Here is a 16,430-nt window from a genome sequence, read left to right on the forward strand (position 1 = left end):
TTGCAAACTCACATCAAGGTATGTTTTAAATACAGCCTATGGCAAGCAAGTCATTAGGGGATTAACCCTCTGGCCCTGTTCCTTCTTTATCCAGCTAACCAAGAGATGAAACTGCTTCTAAAATCAAGGCATGAAGATAAGGCTTGGCTCTGCCCTGTGACTGAACTCCCATGGAGGGAGACAAACTACCGAGAATGGGTCTGTGATCAGATACCTAAGTGCTCCGTGTTATCTTGACTCCAAAGCTAGAGTGCGGTTTTGCTTGGTGAAATTTCAAGGTTTACATCTTAGAGGGGGGAGAATGGGCCTGTGAAGACGAGGTAGAGGGAAAAGATGCTTGAACTTCAGGATTCTGGGCTGCCACAGACGCGGGACGGCCTGCTTCAGACTCAGCAGGTGGTGCGTCCTGTGTTATAGGCAAGGCTGTGGATCCGGATCCAGGACGTAAGGACTCACGCCCTGAAGGAGGAGTTCCGTACCCAACAGGCGGGGCTTCATATCCGGGAGGTGGGGAACCGGATCCCATAGGTGTAGTGGCATATCCGGGAGGAGGGGCTCCATACTGCATAGTGGGGGCTTCATATCCAGGAGGTGGGGATCCATATCCCACAGGTGGAGGTCCGTACCCAGGAGGTGGGACTCCATAGCCCATAGGGGTAGCTACGTAGAGAGGAGGAGGGGATCCATATCCCGAAACTCCATATCCTGGAGGCAGGACATCGTATCTGGGAGGTGGGGCTATGTATCCTGCCGGTGTGGCTCCGTACCCTGCAGGTGAGGCTCCATACCCTGCAGGTGGGGCTCCATACCCTGCAGGTGGGGCTCCATACCCTGCAGGTGGGGCTCCATATCCTGCAGGTGGGGCTCCATATCCTGCAGGTGGGACTCCGCATCCCGCAGGTGGGACTCCGTAGGCAACTGAGAATGGCAAAAAGAAGGAAAAAAAGTTGTTACCCTGTGAACAAAGAACAAAGAATAACTGAAGAACACCAAAAAAAAAAAAAAAAAACAAGGCCAAGAAAAAACACACATGAGAATGGAGCCATGCTAAAAACCTTATCTTTAGCTGTTACCTGGGTAAGGTGGTGTTCCTTTTGGTGAGGTGGTCTGAATTAACTGGAAATAGCCTTCTCATTACATCGGTCATTCCTGAGAGTTGTGCAGATATATATTGTATTTGGTAACGTTTGTTGTGGTTATGAAAAGAGGAACACCCTCAGTGAGGAGTATAATTTGGAAACTAGAATGGGCAAGATCATTTTAGAGGCGGGGTGGCTCTGGAGAGATGGTTCAGTAGTTAAAAACACTGGCTGCTCTTTCAGAGGACTCAGGTTCAATTACCAGCTCCCACATGGCACAACCATTTATAACTAGAGTTCTCCCCCAATTCCTGCCAATCTTCCCATCTCCCCTCCCTACCTCACCTACCTCATGCGCTCTCTCTCTCTCTCTCTCTCTCTCTCTCTCTCTCACTCACTCACTCACTCACTCCTTAAACCATAAAACAAACAAACAAAAATAGGAACAAACAAAACCACTTCGTGTTGGCTAGCACTCCTCGGTTTAGGGTCTGCCCTGGAGTGTGGTTGATATACCCAGAGACATGCCACTGGAGAGAATTACTTCCCCTTTCCCAAAGGCTATCAATTACAAATAGCTACTGTGTCCACCACCGCTACCCCCTCTAGATAAGGGGGTTTTTGTCTGTTTTGAACTTGTGAAGGTCTAGTGTGTGTTGTCAGTCTCTGTGAGTCAAGCAGCTCAGACCTGCTGTGTGTAGAAGACACTGGTTCCTTGAAGTCATCTGTCACCTATGGCTCTTAGAATCGCTCTGCTTTATCTTCTGCATAGACCCTGGGCCTTCAGGGGAGGGTGCTTTGTGGTGGTTTGAATGAGAATGGAACATGGCACCCGTACGCTCGAGTGTCTTGGTGAATTGTAGAGGAAGGGGTAGGAGCTGTGGCCTTGTTGAAAGAGGTGTTCACTAGGGTGGCTTTGGGGTTTCAGAAGCCCATACTAAGACCAGGCTTAACTTTGTCTGCTTTTTTATAAGATATAAAAGCTCAGCAACTGCTCCGGCACTATGCCCACCTGCCTGCCACCATGCTCCTCACAGTGACAGTTATGGACTCACCCTTTGGAGCTATAGTAAGCAAGCCTTCAATTACATGCTTTATTTTATAAATTGCCTTGATCATGGTGTCTTTTCATGGAAAAGAAAGACAGGATTGTTGAAAATACCTCATTTAAGACTAAGTGTTCTCTCTCTGTCTGTATTTGTCTAGCTGTGGGTCCCTGTGTTAACTGCTGTCCCCGTAACAAGAAGCTTCTGATGAGGACTGAATGACACACTAATCAGTGGCTATATCATGTCATTAGGAAACGTTTTGTTGCTATGTTCCTTTAGCAGAATAACAGTATTAGTTTCCCTCTAGGTTCATGGTCTATCTAGTCGAAGGTTCTTGGCCATTTTAGCAGTATCGGGTATGGGCTCTTTAATGGAGTGAGCCTTAAATCCAATAGAAATTAGCTGGTTACTCCCATAGCTTCTGTGCCATTAGTATTAGTATATTAGTATTAGTGTATCTTGTAGGTAGATTGGCATTAGAGATCACAGAGTGTGTAGCTGGGTGGTACTGATGATTACCTTCTCCTCCAGTATTGTCTCCTTAAAAATGTCAGAGAAGCTAACTCATGAAGTCTTACCAGCATGGCTGCTTAAACATGACTTGGAGGAGGAAGACACCAATAGCCATGGTACTATGAAAGGGGGAAAGCCCATAAAGTTTCAACCCTAGGCAAAAAAAAAAAAAAAACCTGCAGGCAACAGTGGAAGTAACAGTCTTCCCCAGAAAAGACCACAAATTGGTTATCCAACACCAAATGGTCAGCCCTGAAAACATTTAGATACAAGTGATATTCTATAGACTGAGAAGATTTTATTTATATATTTAGGAATACACACAAGCACAACTACAATTAAAAAGAGGCCATGAGTTTTGTGGCCTTGTTGGAGTAGGTGTGGCCTTGGAGGAAGTGTATCTCTTTGGAGGTGAGCTTTGAGTCTCTCTTAGCAAAATGGGAACCAGTCTTCTGTTTGCCTTCAAAATAAGATATATAACTCTCACCTCCTCCAGTGCCAAGCCTCCCTGCACACTGCCATGCCCTGCCTTGATGATAATGGACTGAACCTCTGAACCTGTAAGCCAGCCCCAGTAAAATGTTGTCCTTTATAAGAGTTGCCTTGGTCATGCTGTCTGTTCACAGCAATGGAAACACTCACTAAGACAAATAATAGAAACATATTTAAAAATATTAGAATGATGATGACTTGCCTTTTAAGTCAACAAGCCAGACAAACAACAGAAGGACATAAAATCACAGTAGTCTTACATGTCCGATGTCTGGGCTAGAACAGGTTAAGAGCTTGGAAACCAGCCAGCTAGTAGTGTCACACACTTTTAATCCCAGCACTTGGGAGGCAGAGGCAAGCAGATCTCTGAGTTCAAGACCAGCCTGTTCTACAGAGCAAGTACTGGATAGCCGGGTCTACACAGAGAAACCCTGGGGGCTGGGAGGGGGGGAAGAGCTTGGAAACCATCACTTCCATCCCTATATAACAATTAAAAAAGAAAGAGATGAGCCAAAAATCCATCAATGAATTAAGATCCCAAGGCAAGCTGCCACCACCACAAAACATGGAGACAATGAATACAAAGGCCAGAAACTGGACTTCAGTGTAACAGTGGGCATATATGGATACAATGTAACAATGAGGAAAAACGTGGACACTGCTGTGCTTGTGTGAAAAGGCAAAGACAACAGAAAGGAAAAGGAGCAAGAAGAAACTAAAGCCCTGGAACCTACAACCAGAGAAACTGAGGAGTCTCACTCCTACCCAGATTAGAGGAAAACCACACACTAAAAACCCACAATCTGGATCTGTAACTTAATACATCATGATTTGCATTCAATAAAAAGCCACAGACATCCAAGTAGGGTTTTGCATCCCTATAATCTCAATTCTGGGTGATAGATTCTCAATTCTCAGATAGATGCTGACTTCAAGGGCAAAAACGGCAGCTGAGAACTGTGGCACACGTCTTTAATCTGGAGGCATAGACAGACAAATCTTTACATTTGAAGTTGCCTTGGTCTACATAGTAAGTTCCAGGTCAGCCCAGGCTATGTGGTAAGAGCCTGCCTCTGAAGGAAAACAACAGCAAAGGCAGAAATCCAACTAACCACAAAAATAAAAACAAAGGACCAGCAAGACGGCTCAGTAGATAAAGTCCTGTACCACCAAGCCTTACAAACAACAACAGCCTCACACCCAAAACCCTAGCACCAGGTGAGGCTGAGACAAGGATTACCACATTTCAAGGATAATGTGGCTTCTTACAGAATAAATTCCATGCCAGACTAAACAACAGTGGAAGACCTTGTCGTTCAAACTAGGTATGGTACTGCACACCTGTAATCCAAGCACTTGAGAGGTGGAGGCAGGGGGATCAGAAGTTCAAGGACATCCCCAACTATATAGTAAGGCAGAGATCAGCCTGAGCTACAAGAGACCCATCTCAATAACAAAACCTTTTATTAATTATCTCAGGAGCAGAAGTCTAACCAGAGAAATGGGAACTCTGGGAAAGAATCAACATTTCTTTTTCTTTTCCCTAAAGTGTTGTTTGGGTCTGACATTAAAAGCTCTTTCTCTTTATATACTGTAGCTGTCTTCAGACACACCAGAAGAGGGCATTGGATCCCCTTACAGATGGTTGTGAGCCACCATGTGGTGCTGGGAATTGCACTCAGGACCTCTGGAAGAGGAGTCAGTACTGGCCCTTAACCACTGAGCCTCTCTCCGGCCTCCATTAAGGCTCTTATGACAGGACCTTTGGTTCATCTTCTTGTTGCTGTGCACTGTTAATCCCTCACACTGTGTAGTCTCCTTTGGTTCTTTGGTTTCAAGTCAGCCTTCAAGTGCTGAAAACTGCTGATGGGCATTTGCAGTCTAGTGCAAGGGACATGAATGCCCGTGACCAATATGAGGGGGCTATGTATACAGTTTTTTAATCTTGGATTTCAAAATGAGATGTTAAATCAGTAACATTTAATCTAGAACATATCGTAAATAACTGGAATGGTGCCTCACTCATATACTACTGAGCAAGCCAGGTCTTCCTAGAAGCCTCCAACTTCCTCCATCTTAGGCATGGTAGATGTGAAAAATAGGAGATGAGGTGGGCAGAGCTGTGTTTTCTGTTCAGCTCTCATAGGAGTTGCTTAGGTGCCCATATGAACCATGATCGAAGTAAGTCTACAACATGCACACGAGACCTCAGTATTCAGTGGGCTGAAACTGTATGGCGAATTCCAGGCCATCCCCGTTCCAGGCACACAGGTTTACAGGCAAGCAAGCAGAATGAGATCTGAAATGCAAGTTCAGTCCTTTGCTTACTCAGTATTGGGTTTCAACCAGGAAATAAAGCTATGAAAGCCCCAAACCCTGAAGCAAGGTGGTGAACTGTCCAGGGTCTAGCATACTTTTCCACTTCCTGGAGCCACCTCTTCCCACATCTCACCTTGGCATGCTTGTGGGGCATACAAGCTCCTCTCCCCAGTGATGACATAAATTCCTAGAGGGCCCATCCAGAAGCTTGCAACTCTGAGTGGAACTCCTTGGGCAGCTGAGAAGACAATTTGGCAAGATAAGAACTCTTTATTCTTTTAAATCAGGTATGTGTTGGCTATGAATTGAATAACGATCAGCACTGACACCTTACATGTGAGCCAACAATAAACAGTCTTGTGGTACCAGGTAAAAAAATACATGTGGCCCTTTTCTTAAGCTGCATATTTCTTGAGAATAGCAACTTTGTTTCACTGCTGTGGTTATTTAGGCCTAACAGTATTCACTATCTAACCATCCCTTAATTTGTTTTCCCATCTCTCATAATACTAGTTTCTCTATCATAAGGTTTTATGAGCATCATACTGGCTCAGGCCACTGCCCACTACAGTCAACATTTTTAAAATGCCAGCTAAATTACTTGTCTTTAAGTGGAACTCATTTCCTCTCAGATTTACACTGATTATGGGTCTTGACCATGATACATGGCATCCTAGTTCACTCGATATAGTAACTTAGACACATTATACCCTTTTTCCATTTTATCTGCAAATCCATATTCATGCCTCTGTTAAAGCAAACATATGTCTGTGAATATCCATCTTCACTAGACTGTGTTTTTTTTTAAGATGTGTTTATTTTATATGTATAAGTACAATGTAGCTGTCTTCAGACATACCAGAAGAGGGTGTTGGATTCCATTACAGATGGTTGTGAACCACCATGTGGTTACTGGGAATTGAACTCAGGACCTGCTGAGGCATCTCTTCAGCCCTAGACTGTGCTTTTAACATATATTTTAGAGTCTGAGGTGGAAAGAAAGAAAGAAAAAGAAGGAAAGACAGAAAGAAAGAAAGAAAGAAAGAAAGAAAGAAAGAAAGAAAGAAAGAAAAAAAGACAGAAAGAAAGAAAAGAAAGAAAGACAGAAAGAAAGACAGACAGAAAGAAAGAAAGAAAGAAAGAAAGAAAGAAAGGGAAAGGAAAGGAAGGAAAGGAAAGGAAAGGAAAGGAAAGGAAGGAAAGAGCCTTTCCTGACAGAATGAAAAGGCAACCAGGAGAGTGGATAGGGCACAAAGCACAGTCTTACTGGACTGTAAAAGTGTGGGTGGCATGAACAGAAGCCAGGTTGGATGAAGAGTATTTTATCAGTCACAGAAAGCCATGAGGTCGGTAGTATAGGACATAGTTATCCCTAGTCTCCTCTTACAGATGATAAGAGCAGACAAGAGAAGCAAGGCCAAGGCGAAGAGATCAAAATACACATGGCAAAGCCTTCCCCAGGCCAGGCTCAGGGAATTGGCAAAGTCTTCCTATAATCCATGTACAAATATTGACAGAGATCACAGACAGCTCGACTGTTCCCAGCCTGAGACTGCTCCAACAGTCCTCTACTGAGAATACCTGACCTTTCTGCTTGTTCTTTTCTATTCAACACTCTTGACTTTCTGGGCTGCTCGTGGTACGGCTCAGTCCCAGTGAGCAAACCCACCACATCCAGCTATCCTGTACATGGCTGTGTGTATTCATTCCCGAGCTGCTCCAGTCAGGGATCCAGGTGTGCAGGATGTGGCACAAAAGACCAGCAGTTTTAGGTTAGTCATGTAGATGTCTGACCACAGGCTCCCAGCTCCTCCAGGACAGGATGAGGTTTATAATCACACAGTGTGGGATTTGACACACAATAGGTGTACTGGCTGGTTTTGTGTGTCAATTTGACACAAGCTGGAGTTATCTCAGAGGAAGGAGCCACTCCTGAGGAAATGCCTCCATGAGATCCAGCTGTAAGGCATTTTCTCAATTAGTGATCAAGGGCAGGAGGGCCCCTTGTAGGTGGAGCCATCCCTGGACTGGTAGTCCTGGGTTCTATAAGAAAGCAAGCTGAGCAAGTCAGAGGAAGCAAACCAGTAAGTAACATCTCTCCATGGCTCTATATCAGCTCCTGCTTCCTGACCTGCTTGAGTTCCAGTCCTGACTTCCTTTGGTGATGAACAGCAATGTGGAAGTGTGAGCTGAATAAACCCTTTCCTCCCTAACTTGCTTCTTGGTCAGGATGTTTGTGAAGAAACTCTGACTAAGACAATAGGTAAACTCAGAAATGCTTGTTGAATGAATTCATATAGAAATACCAAATGCCTGATACGGGGCTAGCCACTCTGCTGAGTAAGAGGCCCGTTTCAACTCCTTAGCCCCTAAAGCTTTTACTAGTTTTATCACTCACCAGCAGAGGCAGCTTTGGCCATCAACTGGGCAAAGTCGATAGCACCTCCTTTCCTGAAGACTATTTTAAAAGTAGCAGAGCCTTCCCAGCCTCCTAGAGGAAGAAAGGACAAATGTTTACCGACACTGAGGAACACACTCTCAAATGGGGAGGTTAGCTTTTGTTTGAATTCTAACATGAAACAGGTTTTAATCTTAATCTTTCTAGCATCTTTTCTGGGCTGTAGGCGAGGCATTTCTAAGAGAGAAAACTTACCATCTGGAGCTGCCTGAATTGTCCCTTTAATGTAGTTTGCACCAAAGACTGGTTGTTCAACAGTACAGTTATTCATTAGACGAAATGGCATCGTAAAAGACAACATGGGACTGTTGTCCGGATGTGAAGTCACAAAAATCACCTGAATGAGGAAGGAAACTTTGGAGAAGGAATTCAGAATTTGTCCGTGGATAGACTTTTGAAAGCAAGCTCAAGGTCACTTGGGCACTATGGCCTAACTGAGAAACATCTCTTTTCTTCCATCCTTCTTCTAAATGGAAGTCTCAAAGTAAAAAAATTTTAGACCACCTTCAAAGCCAATATTTAACTTTTTTTTTTAAAGCATTAGGAACAAATGTAAACTAATCGGCCAATCAAAAGTCCAAGTTACCCGGTATGAGGTGAGAAACAGAGCCCCCCTCTTTGTCCCACTGAAGAGGTTGGAGCCTGGCGGTGGCTGGGGGAAGGAGAGGTCCACATCTGAACATTTCTTCAAGAGACTGCGGAGAGGCAAGGCAGGCAGCACATGTTAAGATGTACATAAAATGAGCTAGTCAGTGCTGGCGCACATCTTTAATCCCAGCACTCAGTAAGAGACAGATCTCCTCCCCTTTTTTATCATGGGGTTCTCTTTGTCTTTTCAAGCATATTTCTATTTTCAATGTCTGTCACTAATTTTTTTTTTAAGATTTGTTTATTTTATATATATATGAGTACACTGCAGCTGTCTTCAGACACACCAGAAGAGGGCATCAGATCCCGATACAGATGGTTGTGAGCCACCATGCAGTTGCTGGGAATTGAACTCAGGACGTCTGGAAGAACAGTCAGTGCTCTTAACCACTGAGCCATCTCTCCAGCCCCACTCATCCTTACATTTCTTGTGGAAGAACTGGGCTCTTGGAATGTTTAGCTGGTAAGGAAGGAAGGGCACAGGTGCTTGCACCCTGGCACATTAGTCCAGCTTCTCTCTGAGTGGGGACAATTCGGGTTCATGCTCTCTTCACTCACAGAATCTAGCTCTCTCATCTCTTCGTTTCAGTTTGTTCACTGCCTCCCTGGTGATTATTAGAAACAATGACCTCCTTCTTCCCGGCTGTGGCTCTACCAAAGGATAAGACACTAAACATGTTCTTTTAAATAAGAAAAGGAAGCATGAACAGGGAACACCATGCAAGTAATCGGAGACATGTGCCACATAAATGGCACAAAAATGTCCCAGTCATTTGACAGGAGGGATTTATGGAAAGGATGTGGCTGGAGCCGATTCTTAAGAAATAGGTGTTTTAAACAGACAGAGGTAAGAATACAAGGAACAATCCAGACCGGGGGGGGGGGGGGGTCAGAGGCATTAAGAGAGATGGAGAAGCAGATCACTGGCAGCAGACTACCCACTTGGGAGAAGACTGGCTGTGTAGACGCACCAAGGCTCAGCACGCGTTAGGAAGGTGGGACGCTGTCTGGATTTGAGCTTGGGGAACTCACTGGACTGGCAAAAAGAAAAAGAAAGCTCTAGATTTTTTCAGAATGAAGTCACGTAACTGAGGAAAAGGGGCTAGCTGGAGTAATACAGCAAAAGGATCCATTTAAGATCATAGGATAAAACAGTAACTCCACATTTGTAGTGGTGATGATAATATATAAAACTCTAGTTTGTGACAGTAAAATTTTGGGAGTGAGCAGAGCTATATAGGATAAGTGCACACCTCACAAATACACACTTCATAGCATATGCACCTGTACATCCACAACGATCACAGAACACACCCTTCGTTCAAGGCTCACATCCTGGGTTTATGTAATGATCTGCAAGACTCTTTAGTGACATCCTGTCTCAAAACAGACAGACAGCAGGACTGCAGAGATGGCTTGGTTGTTAAGAGCACTGACTGCTCTTGCAGAGAACTTGGGTTTAATTCCCAGCACCTGCATGGCGACTCACAAATACTGGTAACTATAGTTTCACACATGGCACACAACATACGTGCTAGCAAAACACCCATATGATAAAATTAAAATAAAGGAAAACATTTAATTGGGGCTGGCTTACAGTTCGGAGTCCGTTATCATTAAGGTGGGAAGCATGGCAGCTCACGGGCAGACATAGTACTAGAGAAGAAGCTGAGAGTTCTCCATCTGGATTGGCAGGCAGCAGGAAGAGAGAGAGACTGGGCCTGACTTGAGCACTTGAAACCCCAAAGCCCACATTTTCATCAACAAGGCCACATCTACTCCAACAAGGCCACATCTACTCCAACAAGGCCACATCTACTCCAACAAGGCCACATCTACTCCAACAAGGCCACATCTCTGAGACTATAGAGAACATGTTCATTCAAACCACCACAAAATACAACAGTGAAACTCACATAAACTAACCAGGCATGAATAACTTTTATATGGGAGAACAATAACACCGTGAGAGCTAATGGTATTATTTTCCCACTTTAATTAAAATTAATTCAAGATTAGTTGCTTGAATCCTGATTATTTTTATTTTTTAGTGTAACTTGAGTATCTCTTAATGAAATATTTAGGATCAGAACAGTTTTAGATTTTGGAATGCTTGCATATATAAGAAATTTGAGGGATGAGACCCAAGTCTAAATGACATTCAATTGTTTCATATATATCTTACTTATATAACCTGAAGGTAACTGTCTATTTAAGCAATGTTATGTATAAAACAAAGTATCATGGAATGGAATTTTCCAGAAAAGGTATTTGGTGGCACTCAGGGGTTCTTTTGTTTTTGAGATAGGGTCTTGCTATATAGCCCAGGCTGGCCTAGAACTTAGGATCCTCTTGCATCAACCTGAGTGGAGGAATCACCAGGTGGTTGCACCTTCGGTATGCACCAGCACACCTGGATTTATTTTTAATTATGTGTAAGACCTCTGTGGGGGAGGGTGGTATATGTGAGTCTGTAGGTGCCCTTGGGAGGCCAAAGGATGCTGGTTCCCTCTAAAGCTGGAGTTACAGGCACTTGTGTGCCATTCACCACAGGTTCTGGGACCTGAACGAGGGTCCTGTGGCAGAACAGGATATGACAGAAATATCTTGTAGGTCCCCTTCTCGCACAGTCCCTGACTGTCAAGGCGGTTTCACCTTCAGGTGAACTCAGCTACTCTTCTGTGAACAGCAATGCTTTTAGCACTCACTCCATCAAATGATTTGTCTACTGCGATGGTGTGACTTTTATCCAAAGCTAGACAAACACAATTCTTTCACAATGCTTAGTATCTTCATCTTTCAAATTCACAATTCACTACACATGAAAAATAACCAGGGCAAGCTGGGTGCATACACTGTGTTATTACTGGAAAAAGTCATTACTGTTTTTTTCATAGCAGAAGAGAGGCTCAACCTGGCTCCTCCTTGCCTCTCACAGCATCCTTGGTATCACAGGTAAGGCAGAGAACCAGGTTGGGTAATCAATACCAGCCTCATTTTGATAGATGGGTAAAGAAAGGAATGTTTTCAACCAGGGCCTGGCAAGATAGCTCCTTTAGTAAACACACTTGCCACTGGGCTTGGTGATCTGAGTTCGATCCCCGGGGCACACATAATAGAAGATAACAGAACTCCTGCAAATCGTCCTATGACTTTTATATGTGCTCTGGCATGTGCGTATGCACATTCACACACACACACACACACACAGACAATTTTATTTTAAAAAATTATTCTAAACAGTAATGCTTACAAATGAGGGGAGAGCCTCAGAATAGTTCACCCGGAGAACCAAGCCAAGATGTATGCACACTGGAGTACCAGCCATGGACAGCAATAATATAGATATGGCTCCTGGAAACTGTCCCATTATATCCCATTATATTAGCAAATGTAAATTAGAGACAAAGCCGTTGTTGGGGGGGGGGGTGTGGAACAAGCATAAGCTTCCCAAAGAAAAAGTGCAGAGAAAGCATGCCAAAATGCAAAGCTTACTGAAAGTTGGAATTTGGGTCATCAATTTCCCCCCTGATTTACCTACTGTGACATCAAGTAGCTGCACAATTTTAAATAATGATGAAATAAAACAATTCAGTCTTTTCCACTTTTACAACCCAGCCTGGCCCATACATTTATGACCTCTCAGCCATGACGACCAGTTATCTACGAGCCAGGCACGGGGGCATGCATCTGTATTCCCAGAAGACTTGCATCATTGTCACGGAACTGGCTCCGATGGCGCATTTGGGTTTTTTAGATTAGGAATGTTCAACATGTCTATGCTAAGGCAAGATAGAAACAAAAATACTTCACCTCCAACTTGAATCAGTAACTTATTCCTCATCACTGAGATATATGCTTCTCCGCCACCAACCAACCTCTTTGTAAGTTACTTCCTCATTTATCAATACACTGCGGATGCTTCTCAGTGTCAATATCTATAGTCTTATTACTGCCAACGGTTGGTGTTCCAGTGTGAATCAATCCTTGTTCAACCCCAAATCTAAGATATCCTGGGACATTTTGTTGTAGTTGTTTAATTACCACAACATTTATTGGGAGGCTAAGGCAGAATCACAAGTCCAGGGCCAGCCCTAGCCAAATAAATAAACAGCAAGACTTAGTCTGATCACAGTCAAACACACAATTGTTAAGTGAACTCTCAAATGTGTATGAAAATCATAAAGAAAACTCAAAATAGAACCCATTTTCCACCTCTCAAACTACTTCCTTACAGTATTTGAGAAATGCAGAGAACAGATTGTTCTTTGATGAAGAGGAAGCAGGAGATAAAAGTTTTCTAAAGGCCAGCAAGAGAAGTTAATGCGTGGCATTTAATTCAAATCCAAGTTCAGGCTTTCCCACGTGCACCAAAAATGGCTTTGAGCAAATTACCTCTCGAATTCCTACCTGTGAAATGAGGGAAATTGCTCACTGCAGACAGAGCAGTTATAAAGACAAAGAACAACACTTGTCACGCTTAGCTGTTCTGTGAAAACTACTGGTACATATTTAAGAGCACAGACTCTAAAAATTTAAAGGAACAAGAAGGGGAAAAAAATAACTTTTCTTTTTTGAGTTGGAGTCTTTCTACAATGTAGCTCTGGCTGTCCTGGAACTCGCTTTGTAGATCAGGCTGGCCTCAAACTGACCTCGGGGTTCTCTTTGAGCACATTGTCGAATGAGACTCACAGCTAAGTGGGAAATAAAAGAAAATCAGCGGAGAGAGGACATAATCCAGAAGAGGCAGAGACAGAGGGTGAGGAAAGTGGGTGAGGGATAAAGAGGGGAATGCATCCAAGTCATTAAGTTTGCCTAGAGATGGGCTTCTCCAGACAGGGAAGCCTCTTTCAAAGCCTCAGCACTGCGACAGACTGGGAGTGCCATTCTTCCTGGGCACCCCTACTATTGTTCCCAACCATTCTAGTAAAGGTGACATAGTCATGTCCTAGACTGAAGCAACCAGCAAAGGGAACTTCTGGGGAATTTGGAGGAAGGCCTGTGACAGTTCTGGATTAGGTGCCTAAACTCCACATCCTACCCCTTCTTCCAACTTGCCTACCCCTTTGTTCCCGGTCACATGAGGCACACCCAGGGCCCTCAGGGCGACTGTTACCCTCTTAAAGTAGTAAAGTCTCACACAGCCAATAGAGGCTGCCCCAATCTTCACACAGTCCTTGCCTCAGGGGATGCACCTAGCCACAGGTTCCTGGATCATTCTCATTGACGCATGCGCCCAAACGTCAAGGGCGGAGCTCCGAAGAAGGAGCTCGAAAAGGGCGGGAAAGTCCTCAAGTCGCAGAGGGCTTTCTAGTGCGCATGTCTACCCTGAGCATCCCTTCCTCGACAGCAGCCCAGAAGTCCCCACAGACACCTTTCACCATGCGGGATGGCGGCCCCACGGCGGTCCACCGTATGGTTCTGGTTCACCGCCATCTTGCTCTTGGTCCCCTCCCGCCGCCGCCAGCCCTTCAAATGGGAAGGGGCGGGGCCTGCAAGGCAGGGCGGGGCCCTGAGGAGAGGGCGGAGATTATGGCGCAGAAACCCTGCAGTTGGGTGGGCAGCTGTCACAAGAGGAACTGTCACTAGTCAGGGAGAGAGAGAGCCCTAGTGAGGAAAGAGGGTGTGTGCGTGGAGCTGGCTTCACCCCTAGAACGGGGAGGTCCTGCTTGGAGCCAGCCTTGGTCCTGATAGGAGATAGAGGTTTAAAAAGTAGCCATTAGCCCCAAATCTCAGTCCAGATTACACCAAATCAACCCACATTGAGGGTGTACATTTCCTCCACTCTTTTAAGACCAGAGCTTCCTTCCATCAAAGAGGGCTTATGAAAGAACCTTATGAAAGAACCTTATGAAAGAACCTTATGAAAGAAAATATGGTCTTGTGAAAGAACAGCCAGAAAAGAAGAGCGAGGTCAGTGAATTTCAACCTTCACTGGGTCCAGTTCTTGGATCCATTGAACCTTTGTAAGAGCTCAGTCTATTGCTAAGACACACTGGAGTGTTAGTGCGCCGGTGAAGAAATGAAAATTGCCAAATAATCAGATAATCAGATATGTTTTCATTGTAAGACCTGTCCTGGTTTCAGATTTTGTTGTTGTTGTAAACAGGGTCTATGTAGCTCTGACTTTTCTGGAACTCACTGTGTAGACCAGGTTGGTCTCAAACTCACAGAGATCCTTCTGCCTCTGCCTCCCAAGTGCTGGGTTTAACGTCATGGGCCACCACTCCCAGCACAGAACATTTTTACAAGACTTACTAGAATTAAGAATCAAACTTAATAGGAATATTTATTATACAGCAGCAAACTTTGAGATCTAGCCTCTTATGGTCAGTGAAACCTTGGGCAAAAACAAAAACAAAAACAAAAAACAAAAAAAAAAACAGTGTTCTCTAGACTTGTCCTTCCACACTTGAATTTTAGTGTGTAGTCTTACTGTGGCTTATGGGTTGATGTCTACCAAACAGCTGTGTCTTTCACATGTCACGTCTCTTCATGTATGTTTGTTCTGTTACCATCAGTTGGTATCTTCCTCATTTTACCTGTATGATCTCAAGAGCCTCTCGACTCATCTTCCATTCTGGCCCCTCCAAACTGTTTCTCTTAGGTTCACCTCTCAGAAAGTCAAGTGTTGCAGGATATCTGCGGGATTTGATCATACTGTGAACCCCCGAGATTTGTGTTATTTGCTGGGAAACCTATTTCTAGTTGTGGTGTGGCTCAGCCCTAGCACACACCTTTAATCCAAGAGCTTTCTGTTTGTTGTAAACAGGATTAAGTAAGTCAACCATAGGTCAAGTGGCAGAGCAAGCAACCAGTTACAGAGAGGGAACATAGGAAAGAAGACAGGGAGTAAGAGGGAGTCAGGAGGATGGGTAGAGAGATGCACAGTAAACAGGAGGGAGAGACATTAGTTGGAGGGGCTTGGGAGACTGTGGAGGAGAGCTTTCCTTTTGGGATGTTGGCTGAGGAGGAAGATCCGCTGGATGCTTTCTCTGCCTCTGAGCTAATAGGTTTTCACCTCAGCATCTGGCTCCTGGGCCTTTATTGGCAAAATTGAATGCGTGAGATTTTGTTTAAAACAACGGTCAAGGTCCCAAATAATGGCTTAAAGTTCACATTAAAATTTAGGAAATAACAAGCAAGTGAGAGTTGTGATATTTACTGAGCTACATATGAGGGGAAGGGTCATCCCAAATTCAAGAACAATGCTACTGCATAACTTCCTTTGTGTGGATGAGAAGTATATGTGCACTTTGAGCATTTGTTTGGTGGTGCATGCCTGTGGGCACATGAAGAAGCCAGAAGAAGATCTCACATATCTTATCACCCTCCCCTCTTGCTTCACACATCTCCTCATCACTCCATAGCCACTCTCCGCTCTTGCAACCTTCCTCCCACCAAAAGAAAACAATATGTATCGTCTAAAGATATTATATTGTTAAATACGAATTGAATATAAAGTATTTAAATATAAAATAAAAAATAATATAAATTACATATAATGGAGCTGGAGAGACGGCGCAGTGGTTAAGAGCACAAATTGCTCTTCCAGAGGTCCTGAGTTCAATTCTCAGTAACCACATGGTGGCTCACAACCATCTGTAATTGGATCTGATGCCCTCTTCTGGTGTGTCTAAAGATAGCAACAGTGTACTCATATAACTAGAATAAATCTTTTTAAAATTACATATAAAAATATTAAATTAAGGGGCTGGAGAGATGGCTCAGCGGTTAAGAGCACTGACTGCTCTTAACTTCCAGAAGTCCTGAGTTCAAATCCCAGCAACCACATGGTGGCTCACAACCATCTGTAATGAGATCTGATGCCCTCGTCTGGTGTGTCTGAGGACAGATACACTATACTTACAT

At 44.1% G+C, this 16,430-nt stretch overlaps 1 protein-coding gene across 1 annotated transcript; it reads right to left on the minus strand.

Moving 5' to 3' along the window:
- Positions 1 to 280: 280 nt before the first annotated feature.
- Positions 281 to 13,994, minus strand: WBP2NL (WBP2 N-terminal like; the record flags this gene model as incomplete). Its single annotated transcript, XM_080939237.1, has 6 exons — positions 281 to 852; positions 5,586 to 5,690; positions 7,851 to 7,943; positions 8,106 to 8,247; positions 8,497 to 8,605; positions 13,933 to 13,994. The coding sequence occupies 6 exons, from the start codon at positions 13,992 to 13,994 to the stop codon at positions 281 to 283; spliced, it is 1,083 nt and encodes a 360-aa protein (XP_080795363.1).
- Between the last annotated feature and the right edge of the window lie 2,436 nt (positions 13,995 to 16,430).

Source organism: Micromys minutus, assembly GCF_963924665.1.
Source record: "Micromys minutus genome assembly, chromosome: 27".
NCBI classification, from domain to species: Eukaryota; Metazoa; Chordata; class Mammalia; order Rodentia; family Muridae; genus Micromys; species Micromys minutus.